We start from the raw sequence: 14480 nt of genomic DNA, 5'->3' as shown, positions 1-14480 counted from the left end.
ATAAGAAAGTATTTCACCGCTGTTCAAATGCACTTTAGAATGTTTTCCATCTGAAAGAACGAAATATTAAATGAAACAAATGACAATAAAATGCAAAGTAATTGTCACGTTCCTGTGTCGTCTGCCCCGTGTTTTCTGTTTCACTCAGCACGTCACATTCCATGTCACGTTCCTTGTGGTCCGGTCCGTGTTTTCACCAGTCATTGTCTAGAAAACTACACTTCCCAACTCTCCTTGCCCTCACCACCTGCCAGCACTCACTCATTGTTTTCACCTGCGTATCGTTTAGTTCCATCACCTCTGTGTATATAACCCTGTTTATTTCTCCATTCCCCTGTCGGTCTTTGATGTATGTGGATGCCTGTTACCCGTGCTTATTCCCTTTTGTATGCCTTTCGTGTTTTGTTTTATTTTTTCCCCATCGTGGATGTGTTCCTTTGTTCGTGTTTTCGTGTTACCCTTTTATTAAATAAACCTTCGCTGCAAGTAGATCCTCATCCTGTGTGCCTTCACCTACAATCGTGACAGTAATCTCTTCAGTAATCAAAATATTTTTCGAATGTAACTATATTCTAATTACCAATGATTTAAATTGTAACTTTAGTGGAAAACAGTTACTTATATTTTGTATTTTAAATACGTGTTCCCGTTTTTATAAAGTTTTTAAAATCATCAGAAGATGCCACATTGCCACAAACCTTAGGAACTTTGACGGGTTATTTTTCATGTGTTGGAGTAAAAAAAGAAATTTCAGAAATTTACCTCTTCATATACCTATATTTATTTCCTTCATTAATGGAATGCATTCATTATTAATTCATAGTACAACTCTTAAGAAATTAGATCCAATTCCAATTTATCAAATTAAGTTGTTTTTAAAGTTTACATTTCATGATGAGAGCCTTGATCCACAAAGGGCGAGGATTCCATGACGACGTATCTTCCTCCAAATTCTTGGGTATCGGCATCACTGTGACAGGTCTCTAGATTTCTTCTGAAGGAGGAAGGGGGAGCCGGGTAAATATGCATACGTTCTTTTATTTTTCAATGCTTTTCAGTATAAAGAACTAAATGGTCTTGCTTTTTAGTACAAAAATGTACTCGGTCACACACACACAGCTTTGTGCATCTCTCTCTCTCTCTCTCTCTCTTCCCTGCAGCAGTCTGGATTGCCCTTTTCGCCCTCTCCACTCTCACTACAATCACAAAAAAGCTGTTAGAGTTGATTCCCCACAGGTGTCAGTCCTTACCGTTCTGTCTCTCCCGGCCTCTCTCTCTGCAAATGTCGCTCGGCCTCACCCCCATCACCACACTAACAACTAATTAAATAACATTCGCCTATTAAAAATCCTGAAAATGTACATCTTACTATTATTTTTGTATTATTATTAATAATAATAATAAAATAAGGGATGTTGAGTTACGCTTCATGACATCCTTGAACGAGTCTGTGCCCCACATGGGCCACCCTAGTCAAAAAAGTCTGGACATGCCACTGGTCATGCAACTGTACTGTTGTAACCTATGTAAACCATAAAAACTAAACCAGCTATGGAAAATCTAACCACACACAACAATAACACAAGGTATTTAAAAGTTGCACTTTATTAAACAACCGACTAGAACCTCATACTGTAAAGGTGATCTACCTTGAATTTACAATCTGTCATAGGCTACATGAATGGCAAAGGAACTTTTTTATTAGCTAATTGTATTCACATGTTAATTGTATAAGCACATTATATTATATCCTGTGGTTTATTATGTTTCATATTTTTTATTATGATGAATGCCCTAACACGATAATGCGTAATGCGAATAGTTTAAATGTGGAACAGAAAATGTGCATATACATAAAGAGCTGATAATGGAACCTGGATGCGTGGATATAAAGAATATTAAGATAATGATATTGTTATCATATTTAAATACAGTTATTGCCATCTGGAGTCATATTCAGTCAGGGCTTAAACGGTCCGGCATCTTTGCTTGTATGTACCTATTCTATTTCTTCAATGTTCCGACACGGTTTTTGTTTGTTATTTCACACATTCTGGCTTTCACACATTTCATGAGTATACTTTCTCAGACACATTTAAAAAAATGATGCTTCGCTCTAGTCAGTTCTGCATGCTGGCAGAGGTAGCTATTCAAGAGCAGCGCTTTGACCTGCATACTACGGTGACCGGGAGGGGACATGTTCGGTTCACTAGTTTTGTCGTGGCCACGACATATTAACTCATGGGAACATGATAATATTCTGTGGCCACGAGATATTAATTCGTGGGAACGTCATATTAACTCGTGTGAACGCGATGTGAAATCATGGCCTCGAGATCTTATGTTGAGGGAATGACATCCGTTACTGTAACCATATGCTACAGCAGTCGGCATGAGATGGAGATGACTAATGAAATAACATTTTACTTTGAATTAGGACTGTCAAGCATCACTGTGCAACATATCAGATGTGCAGAGTTTGTGTGTGAACCAAACCAGGTCTCCCACTGAGTAGCTTTATCATTATAAGCACTTTACTGTAATCATGGGTTTACTATAGTTACCCTGACTGTTGTGGTTACTAGGTTTTACTACAAATACCATCTTTAAACTATGATGACTGATCTATAATGTAGATATAATAATCAGTGATAAGTGTTTTAAAACCATGGTTCATTTTAGTAAGGTTAAATAAAACAGAAGTTTTTATGCCTTTAAATGTAAAAAAAAAAAAAAAACACAAACAATATGGATTATAAATGACCACTTTAATCCTAAGTATTTGCAGAATTTTCAGATTACATTTTCATTTTAATAATTGAATAGAGTTATCATATTGGTATCAGAATTAGCGATATTGGCCTTGATAATGCTTGGATTGAAAAGAAAATAAGTGGTATCGCCCATCCCTAGTGACTTATGCTCCAGTGTCATCTGCTGGTCTTGTGACAACATTTTCATTTTCCTCTCTGATGTTTTCTTGTACAGCTCTGTGTAGTGTTTGCATCAATGTGTATGTCTTGCACAGTAATACACAGCGGAGTCCTCTGTTTTCAGATCAGAGAGTTTCATATACACCATGCTGTTTGGATTGTCTCTGGTTATCTCTATTCGTCCCTCAAGACTTTTAGTATACACTGTTTTACTTGCATCGGACCATATAACCCCCATCCAGATCAATGTTTTTCCTGCAGCCTGTCTGATCCAGTGCATGCCATATTGTCCAAAAATCAAATCCAGATCCTTTACAGGAGAGATTCAAAGTTTCTCCAGGTTTTTGCTGACAGAACTTGAAGGGATGGACTCAAGACTCTTGACCATTAACACCTAAAACAAAAGAACATTGAAATGAGCAGTTGACAGTGTCATATTTAATTCCTTACATTAGTTAATGAGTTCAACACTGAAGTCAGAATTAAATATGAATCCATAAAGAAACAGATTGTCTGTACATACTAGTAAAGCACACCAAGACGAAGAATAAGAGTGAAATGTGTGCCATCTCAAGGCATGCAGGGAGACCAGAGAACTGCAAATGAATCATTGAAGACTGTAGGTAGAAATACTTTGTGTATTTACATTCTGATTACAAAAGGGGCGGGGCTTTAAAATATGGTATAAGAAGTTATGATAATATCACTGCTATCAGAATCTCTTCCTTTCATAACCTTAGATTACTGTATAAGATATAGTTTTGTGGGATATTTCAATAATTTTATTTGTAATCATGGCACTTACAAACAATTTTTCACTTGAATCAGGCTTCAGTAGTCATGACCTTCAATTTCAAACTCATCTGAACTAAATTATTATCTTTTAAAAGATAAAAGTGCCCTCTACTGTTCCCTAATATTACTTTGTTGGCTACAGCAAGCACTGTTGCAAAACAAGATTACCTTTCCATGATTAATAAAAAAATATATTATTTATAAATTATTAAATTAATTAATTATTTGTCTGTCTGTGCCTTACACACAATTACAATTAACTCATGGCGAATGTCAAAGATATGTGACTGATTCTAAAGATGGTGATTGTTGAGTTGTTATTCGCTTACTTTAATATTATAGCAAATTGTACACAGTTACTTATCTACTAATTGTTAGTATATCCTTGTAGTACTATAAGTCTCCTGTTTTAAGGACTATAATATAGATCAGACTGACCCACTCTAGATCTTTTATTGCAGGATGACAAATCCAGGATGTATCTATTTCTATGAAATACCCTGCAGTTAATAAATATATTTTCAACATGTTCATACAATACATGAATGAGGAAGTGTTTTTTGTATGGCTTAGTGACATTAACGTTCACTGTGTCTCTTTTAGCACAGTAATAAACCGCAGTGTCTTCAGTCTTTAGACTGTTCATCTGTAGGTACAACTGGCTTCTGGAATCATCTCTGGACACCGTGAACCTTTCTTGAACAGACTGAGATTAGTAGATATGAGAACTGGATGTATGGATTAAAGCAATCCATTCCAGTCCTTTTCCAGGGGTCTGTCTGATCCAGTTCAAAACAAGACTGCTGAAAGTAAATCCAGTTATTGTACATGAAAGTTTGTGAGATTCTCCAGGTTTTTTAACTGCTTCTTCAGACTGAGTGAATGTCTGACACTGTACACCTATGGAAAAAAAGAACATAATTAAGTATAAAGTAGAACTCGTTAGCAGCAATTTAGCATTTTTGTGGTGACTTACATGATAAAACTGCCAGAATTACAAATACAGCAATCTTTTGTAACATGGTGTATGCTAAGTTTATGTTATGTTTATTCCCAGAGCTGTTCAGATCACACACATGCACAGGGACAGCACATTTAAAGAAGGAATGTGCTTTGCATAAATGAATATCAGAGGACTAATGGTACACTGTAAAAGGTGGTAACCATGTTTACTTGATCTGACCCTAAAAATTGGTTTTATTGGTTATCCTAATGTATTCAGGTTAATTCAGTGATGTTAAATCATATTTTTCACTTGAATAAAACCAGGTAATTTAGAAGTTACCACATTATGACAATTTATTTAGGTTAATATGAAATGTGTGATGAGATATTATGCTGGAATTTGAGATATATCAGATACTGTTATTTTTCTGTTAGGATATTAGAGATAAAAGTATTTTTAATGCATTGCATTTCTTTTTATTTTGTATTCCCAAATGGCTTTTAATTAATTCTTTATTGTAGCTAAATTACAGAAAATTATGCCTGTATGCATATATTACATTAAAATAATCATAACAAAATCACTATAACAAGTGGTAACCTGCAATATAGCCTAGTATTTCTATCTATATCTACTTGACTTAACCATTGGAATTATTTTGTCTGAGATATTCAAGTTGATTGAGTTAAATAATATTTGTTATTGGAATCAAAACAGTTAATTGATATGTTTTAAAATGTACTTTTTTCAGCAATGTTTAAAACAACCGAAAATGAATGCTATTCAATATACTGTAAGTTACTGCTATTGGGACCAAAATGTACTGTTGCAGCTCACACAGCACTTCAGTGACTCTTGTAAAAGTGATATATATATATATATATATATATATATATATATATATATATATATATACATACAGAGCTGGACCAGTAATCTGGCATACCGGGCATTATCCCGGTGGGCCGATGCATTTTGTGGCGCCTTACCAGAGTTAGCACAGTTTAAAGAAGAAGAAAAAAGTCAGACCATGTTCCAGTTTCTTCATTTTACATAAGGAGGAATATTCAGAATAGAAGAATACTCTATTGATACTTTTTGGATTATTTTAACTTTATTCAGAAAAAAAAGTCTTAAAAAGATAATTTTCTTAATCGCTGATGTGGATAAAAATGTGGTTAAATTTCAAAGACAGATAGATCCGGCTCTGAAATGAATAACTTCAGGTCAGGAATTTAACATTGTGCTCAGTTTTAGGCCATAAATAAATACATGAGAACCACACGTTAATCGTGTGATACATTAACATAGATAATTCAAGAAGTGGAAAGTGTATATGATGTGGTATCTTAAGGCGGGTGCACACTGTACGATTTTGGCCACGATTCTGCCATCTGAGACAAAGACCTTCACTCGTCGCAGGGCAAAATCTGCAATCTTACAACAACTTTCAGTGAGACATGTTCACAGAAGGCCCATTACTGTAATAGCCTTTGTGTTGATCTTTAGTTAATGCTACACTTGACAAGCTCCAGACGTGCACAAGAGACCGCAAACTGAATCGAGACCGTGCCCATCCGATCTGAAATCACAACGTGCGCATTTTCATTCATAAGGTTTAAAATTTTTAAATATTAGCTGCACAGATTCAAAAATTCGTTGTAATTTTGGACATGTTAATTTAAAATGTCGCTTTATCCTTGTGCCTCTTGGATAATCAGTCATACGAATATTTTATATGTTATATATATATATAGTACTTCCTATTTCTTATAGCTAATTACGTATTATGTATTTTAATGTGATTGTTCATCGTGAATGCCCTATTTTTAACATGAAAATGTTTTTGTACAGGGAGGCTGTAATTGTCTGGCATTGTACAATAATACACAGCTGTGTCTTGAGCTTGTATATTATTCCCCTTCAATGTGATTGTGTTACTGGAGGTGTCTCTGGTGATACTGAACTTGTTTTTCAGTGAATCCTTGTAGTCTGAGCTCCCTTCATATAGGATAACTCCAATCCACTCCAGAGCTTCTCCTGCAGGCTGACGAATCCAGCCTGTTCCATAATTACTCGAACTAGTAACTGAATAAGAGACTTTACAGTTGATAGTCAGAGTGTCACCAGGTCGAACAGTCAGGAACTCAGGCTGAGTGATGTCTAATGAAGAAATACCTGTTTGAAATGAAATAACCAGATAGAGAGATAGAAAGAATTTAAAGACTATTAGGGAGGTTTAAAAAAAAAAAAAAATTCTGATTCACATAGAAAAGTGAACTTACAGGATATCATTGCCAAAAGCAACACTAAAGATGACCAGAACATGATGTATTTTTCAAGACCGTTCAACTGGACTGCAGCTCTTCTTCTCCCTCCTTCTGCTGATCAAACGAACATCCATAAACTGACGGATGCCCACTGTTTAAATATGCAACAGAACATTTACATAAGCATACAGAGCTGGTAATGAACCACCCATGCAGATAACAAGAACATACAGGTTACATGAAGAGACATGACACTATAAACGTGGTTTTAAACAAGACTTTGCTTGAATTTAATGATGAATTTAATAATTAATGATGAAGTCTTTTATTGTGTGTAAACAGTTTACAGACAATGTTGTTTAATTGAGTGCTTGTGTGCGTGTGTGCGTGCGTGCGTGCGTGCGTGCGTGCGTGTGTGTGTGTGTAAAATCAACATTGTTCTATATCACAGAGAAAAGTGAACTTACAGGATGCCATTGCCAGAAGCAACACTGAAAATGAGATCATGATGAAGGTAGCAGCTGTATTTTACAAGCCAGTTTGAACTGCCGCTGTTCTTTTCCCTTCCTCTAGTGATCAGATGAATGTCTATAAACTGGCTCACTGTTTAAATATGGAGCAGAAAATTTACATATATGTACCGAGCTGGTAATGATCCTAACATACTCAGACAAGAATACTTGGATACAGAACACACACACACACACACATATATATATATATAGTATACCGTATACAGTACATATAGTATATATATATATATATATATATATATATATATATATATATATATATATATATATATATGTATATATATATATATATTAATGCTTTTGGAAAACCCTTAGTTATTTCAATCTAAGCGTTCAACTATTTTAACTGTGTTAAAAAATAACTTTCCCCCATATTTGTTTTGTAGCATCCAATCAAAGTGTTTCATTGTTGGCTTGTCTTATCCAATGTGTAACATGATCTCAAAAATGATTGCCTTGCATGATAAGTCTGTCCTGGCCAACTTATTGAAGACACTATTGTAAAAGGTTGTTTAGTGCAACCAGTATGTTTTTGTGATTATTTACAAAAGACTGATGGCCTGACTTTTGCCTGTTTGCAGTAATAGCGTGTAATCCTTTTGCTTTTTCCTTTTTACATCCAAATGTCACTCACCACATCCAACATAGGAGGACTGTTATGTTAAAATTAATCTACATGAATTGGTTTTACAATTTGAGCTTTGCTCTGTTTGACAACAGCCCTGTTCACACATGCAACCAGATAAATTACAGGAAAATCAGTGAGTTGGCTTTACTGGTAAATGTACCAAATGTGCTTTTCACGCATACTATCAAGGAAATGTACAGTATAGGTAATGATACAACTTCATATTAAGGAAAATTGCCAGAAAATATTTACCAGTATTTTCAAAAGGGTCGTGTTCACAAACTGGAAATTGTAGGTCATTTTCTGGAAAAGGCTGTATGTGTGAACGCGACTATTGTGTATACAGATAGTCTTTACATTTGTTGGCCTTCAAAAAATAGTCACATCTAATTTAATAAAATATTTATATACTTTTGTTTTATATATATTTATTTCTTTTGTGCTTTTCATTGAACATGTTTTTGAACAGAAGTGCTTGTGGTTTGTGTCACTGTGTATTCTCGAGCACAGTAATACACAGCTGTGTCCTCAGTCTGCATATTCTGTCCTTTAAGAGTTACTGTGCTGCTGGAAGAGTCTCTGGTTACTTGAAATCTACCCTTCAGTTTATCACTGTAATATGTGTCACCACCACCACATATTGCTCCAATCCATTCCAGAGCTTTTCCTGCAGCCTGTCGTATCCAGTGAGTGCAGTAGCTGCTGTCAGTCAGTGAATATCCAGATACCTGACAGGTCAGTGTCAATGCCTGACCAGGCCTTAAAACACTGGAAGCAGGCTGATTCAGTTCAACACAGTGGACACCTGGTGAAATTATGACATGATTAAGCATTGTAATTGCGAACATTAATTTGGAATAGTGCTGTGGTTACTAACACTTACAAGATATAGCTGCTAGCAGCAGCAAGAACAGATTTGAGCAACACATGGCTTCAGTTGAGCTGAGCTGAGCTTGAGCAATCTGTTTATAGTCATCCATCTCTCAAACTGAGGAGAGGGTGTGGAATATTTGCATACAGGACTGTATTATATCTTTTTAACTCGTCTCTTTTTAGAAAGATAGTAATTAGGAATTAGCAATAACATTAAAATGGTGTTAAAAGAGTGAGATGCATATACGCTGAGTAATACTTGAGATTTTATTGTGTACTACACTGATGTGCTAATAGATATTAAGAGATAATACTTTAACTCAGTGGTTTTCAACCTTTTAGACTCCAAGAACACCCATTGTCGGAGAAAATATTCAAAGGCACCCCATGTAGTCCATAAGATATTTATATTATAAGATATTTCCTTAAAATTTGTGATTCCAGAAATGTGTCGGACTACATATTTGTCATAAAAAGCTAGCTGTTGAAAGGAGTTATTACATTTTTATCATTTTCAGTAAGTTGAATTATAATCATTATATAAAAAGTATAACAATCTATCATATTTTAAATCATTTTACTGTAAGAGATCTTGAGGCCCCCTAGTGGGTCCCGACCCCCTGGTTGAGAACCACTGCTTTAACTTATCAGTAAATGCTGGAATTGAATGTGCATGGTGTACATTTACGTGGTGCACTTAAACAGGCACTGCCTGGTCTTTTTGAAGAGCTGCAACACTTGTCGAGCAAACTATTATACTATTATATTATTTGTGTGTGGGTGTGGATGTGTGTGTGTGTGTGTGTGTGTGTGTGTGTGTGTGTGTGTGTGTGTGTGTGTGTGTGTGTGTGTGTGTGTGTGTGTGTGTGTGTGTGTGGGTGTGGGTGTGGGTGTGGGTGTGGGTGTGGGTGTGGGTGTTCACTGTTTGTGTAATAGCATATGGCATTAACCTTACATCCACACAAATGCTCATGGGGTTTGCTATCAAATAGAAAATAAAGAATATTATATGTGTCTTGCTGATTTATACATGTAGCTGTATTAAATAAAACAGACCAGTAGAAAAGAAGAGAGAAGCAAACACAAATATGTGGTCTCATGCTGGAACAGGTGCATCCTGTGTCATTACTTCAACAGAAATATATTTGAATTTTCCATTTCAATAATGCAAAATAACACAAGAAATAAATGTAATCTGCATTATTAATATTTACTATTTTGATCAGATAAACTAGCTCCAATTAAGATTATACAATAACTTCCTGTATTTTAGATTACATTTAAATTCTGCTTTAGATTCCACTAAATCGATTATTTATTACTGATCAAATGCCAAAACATTTTATCTCATACTAAAAGGATCTGTATGAAAATCGAAATTGACTTGGGGTAGTCCATAAACCCTTTTCCACCTATTAAAACACTATGAACCAATGAATACACATAAACATTGTGTTTAGGCTTATCGTCCTCTGTGTTTAGAAGACTTTTTTATTAGTCTTTTATACAACTTAAAAACTCATATTATACTGGTAATTATAAAATTAAAGTAAATAATGTTGTTTGAATGTTCTAAAACACACTTTTCTTTTTTAACTTTCACAAGATCAGTGAAAATGAAATGTTTCCATCAGTAATGCCAAAAATGGCATCTACTATTTTATTAAAAATATTATAATTTGCCTGTATGTTAGTAATTGTTACCATTCCTCGTTGTCTGTCCCGTGTTTTCCGTTTCACCGTTCATATTCCATGTCACGTTTTCTCTGTTGTCCGCCCCGAGTCTCACTGTCCTTGTGAAAAACTACACTTCCCACAATTCCCAGATCTTCTCACTGCCATTATTGTGTCATTGTTTGCACCTGTTTGTCATTTGTGATCCTCCTGTGTCTGTGTATATAAACCCTGTGTGTTTTCCACTCCTTGTCGATCATTGTATGTGTTAGCTCCTTGTTTCCTGCCCATGTTTCCTGTGATTACTCACTCGTTCGAGGTTCCTGTGCCCCTTGTAGATGTCCGCGTGTCCTTTCAAGGTTCAGCCTCTGTTTTCCCATTGTGGATGTTTTCTTTTTTTCCCGTGTTTTTATGTTATTTTAGTTGCCTATAATAAAGTTCCGCGTTTGGATCCACACCTCCCGTTTGCCTCTTCCTCTATTCTTAACAGAACGATCGACCCACTATGGATCCAGCGGTACAACAGGCAAGCTACTGGCTGCTCTGCCTAAAACAAGGGGACCGACCGGTAGAAGACCACATCCGCGACTTCTTCGTTCTGGCGAGCGTTTCGGACTTCCCTGACTCTTCCCTTGTGGTCTTCTTCAGGGACAACCTTAATGACTGGCTAAAAGAGCGGTTGCCACCAGCAACGTGCTACTGGAATCTCCGTGACTTCATGGAGGTAACTTTACTTGTCAGTGGCTCACCGTTCACCGTGGGCGCCGCGGAGGAGGACCCTACCTCTCCTCCCTCAGTGGTGACTCTCCAGTCACCCATGGTACTTGCTGTCACACCAGCCCCATCTGTCAGCGAGCTCACCCCCACGCCAGCGCGGTCTGCCCGGAGGAGGAAGAGAAAACGGGCTTCCACCTCCCGGCCCACGCCTGCCACGGTGAGCCAGCGCCAGTAGCCTCGACCGTCCCAGAGCCAGCGCCAGTAGCCTCGACCGTCCCAGAGCCAAAGCCTCTCGAGCCTCCCAGGGCTCCGCCTCCCAAGCCTCTCGAGCCTCCCAGGGCTCCGCCTCCCAAGCCTCTCGAGCCTCCCAGGGCTCCGCCTCTCGAGCCTCCCAGGGCTCCGCCTCCCAAGCCTCTCGAGCCTCCCAGGGCTCCGCCTCCCAAGCCTCTCGAGCCTCCCAGGGCTCCGCCTCCCAAGTCTCTCAAGTCTTCCAGGGCTCCTCTCGAGCCTAATAGGGCTCCGCCCCTCAAGTCACTCGAACCTTCCAGGGCTCCGCCTCTCAAGCCTCTCGAACCTTCCAGAGCTCCGCCTCTCAAGTCACCCGAGCCTTCCAGGGCTCCACCTCTCGAGCCTCCCAGGGCTCCGCCCCTCAAGCTTCTCGAGCCTCCCAGGGCTCCGCCTCTCAAGCCTCTCGAGCCTCCCAGGGCTCCGCCTCTCAAGCCTCTCGAGCCTCCCAGGGCTCCGCCTCTCAAGCCCCTTGAGCCACCCAGGGCTCCGCCCCTCGAGCCTTCCAGGGCTCTGCCTCTCGAGCCTCTCGAGCCTTCCAGGGCTCCGCCTCTCGAGCCTTCCAGGGCTCCGCCTCTCGAGCCTCCTACGGCTCTGCTCCCAAAGACTCCAGAGCTTTCTAGGGCTCCGCCTCCTCAGCTTCCTACGGCTCTTCTCCCCGAGCCTCCTACGGCTCCGCCTCCAGAGCCTCCTTCAGCTCCACCTCCTGAGCCTCCCGAGCCTCCCACGGCTCCGCCTCCAGAGCCTCCTTCAGTTCCACCTCCTGAGCCTCCCCCGGCTCCACCTCCAGTGGCTCCCTCAGCTCCACCTTCTGAGCCTTCTAAGCCATGGCCTCCCTCGGCCCCGCCTCACGTGGCTCCGCTGGCTCCCCCAATGGCCACTCCTCCTCCCAGGCCCCCTGAACCGGTCCTTGCCCTAAAGCCACCTCCTAGGCCACCTCAACCAGCCTCTGTCCTGTGGCCACCTCCCAGGCTCCCTGAACCGGCCCTTGCCTTGTGGCCAGCTCCCGGGCCACCCAAACCTGTCCCCATAGTGTGGCTGCCTCCTAGACCACCTAAACCAGTCCCTACCTGGTGGATGCCCCCCAGGCCACCTGACCCTGGCCCCGTCTCACTCCCCCGTGGACTGCCTGTCTGCCCTCTCGGCCTCCTTGGTCTGCCTGTCCACCCCTTGTTCCTCCGTGGACTGTCTCTGTGCCCCCTTTGGTCTGTCTGTTCACCCCCAGTTCTAGCCCCTCTCTCCTTGAACATTTGGTTGGTTTTGTTATTATTGTGTTTTTCAGGACCGTCTGGAATCCGGTCCTTTTGAGGGGGGTTATGTTACCATTCCTTGTTGCCTGTCCCGTGTTTTCCGTTTCACCGTTCATATTCCATGTCCCGTTTTCCCTGTTGTCCACCCCGAGTCTCACTGTCCTTGTGAAAAACTACACTTCCCACAATTCCCAGATCTTCTCACTGCCATTATTGTGTCATTGTTTGCACCTGTTTGTCGTTTGTGATCCTCCTGTGTCTGTGTATATAAACCCTGTGTGTTTTCCACTCCTTGTCGATCGTTGTATGTGTTAGCTCCTTGTTTCCTGTGATTACTCACTCGTTCGAGGTTCCTGTGCCCCTTGTAGATGTCCGCGTGTCCTTTCAAGGTTCAGTCTCTGTTTTCCCATTGTGGATGTTTTCTTTTGTTCCCGTGTTTTTATGTTATTTTAGCTGCCTATAATAAAGTTCCGCGTTTGGATCCACACCTCCCGTTTGCCTCTTCCTCTATTCTTAACAGTAATAGTAACAGTAATGGCAGTAGTTGTTATTGTTGCAGACATTTTCCATGAATGTCCTAATTTATGATATGATGATGTTTTTGTACTGGAAGGCTGTTAGTGTGTGTCACTGTGATTCTCTGGCACAATAATACACAGCTGTGTCTTGAGCTTGTATATTATTCCCCTTCAATGTGATTGTGTTACTGGAGGTGTCTCTGGTGATACTGAACTTGTTTTTCAGTGAATCCTTGTAGTCTGAGCTCCCACCACTGTAGATCACTCCAATCCACTCCAGAGCTTCTCCTGCAGGCTGACGAATCCAGCCTGTTGCTGCACTAGTAACTGAATAAGAGACTTTACAGTTGATAGTCAGAGTGTCACCAGGTCGAACAGTCAGTAACTCAGGCTGAGTGAGGTCATATGAATTAATACCTGTTTAAAATGAAATTAGAAGAAAGGGTTTTCAGTTTAATAACACTTAACAAGCTTTTTGAAAATCTGCAACAAACCTAAATGATGTTCAGAAAAATGACTTACTGTCTAAGCTTGCCAGAAGCAACACTAAAACCGCAGGGAACATTATGTATTTCTCAGGAATTTCTCAGCCTTAATGAATAGAAGTAGCTGTTCCCTCACACTAGTGATCAGAGGAATAAACTGACTCATGTCCACTCTTTAAAGGGAAGAAATTTACATAAATATATAAGCATATTTAGTGTGTGTGGGCCGAGAGTGCCCCCTATCAGCAGTTACAAAACCTTTACTTAAACATCAAATATGAAAGAAAGGATTTCAAGTGGTAACCTTTCTTAAAGCCTTCACAACTTAACATCATATATATATATATATATATATATATATATATATATATATAGTATATTGTATATAATATGCTGTTGTTGCCACCATTATAAACTCAAAACTTGCAAATCGCATAAATGTGGGTTTCCTGCCTATCGAGCTTATTGTAGGTTATTAATTGTGTGTTATAGAATACACTGTTGTAATGCCGTAGACACTGGTGGTTCTTAAGTGGATTAACACATAACTATAACTGATGGGCTGTCTTCCTG

At 39.3% G+C, this 14480-nt stretch overlaps 3 gene segments (V, D, J or C); all 3 read right to left on the bottom strand.

The window, feature by feature from the left end:
- Positions 1-4248: 4248 nt before the first annotated feature.
- On the bottom strand, positions 4249-7512 carry LOC127652960 (immunoglobulin heavy variable 4-39-like). The segment is given in 4 exon segments: positions 4249-4628; positions 6642-6852; positions 6960-7095; positions 7412-7512. Coding segments are annotated over 3 exon segments (285 nt in total).
- Positions 7513-8551: 1039 nt separating this feature from the next.
- LOC127652305 (Ig heavy chain V region 914-like) lies at positions 8552-9063 on the bottom strand. The segment is given in 2 exon segments: positions 8552-8910; positions 8989-9063. Coding segments are annotated over 2 exon segments (405 nt in total).
- Positions 9064-11844: 2781 nt separating this feature from the next.
- On the bottom strand, positions 11845-14040 carry LOC127652955 (Ig heavy chain V region 5A-like). The segment is given in 2 exon segments: positions 11845-13839; positions 13945-14040. Coding segments are annotated over 2 exon segments (351 nt in total).
- Positions 14041-14480: the final 440 nt, after the last annotated feature.

The sequence above is a fragment of the Xyrauchen texanus genome, chromosome 12 (genome assembly GCF_025860055.1).
Source record: "Xyrauchen texanus isolate HMW12.3.18 chromosome 12, RBS_HiC_50CHRs, whole genome shotgun sequence".
NCBI classification, from domain to species: domain Eukaryota; kingdom Metazoa; phylum Chordata; class Actinopteri; order Cypriniformes; family Catostomidae; genus Xyrauchen; species Xyrauchen texanus.
This window is presented reverse-complemented; position numbering and strand designations above follow the sequence as displayed.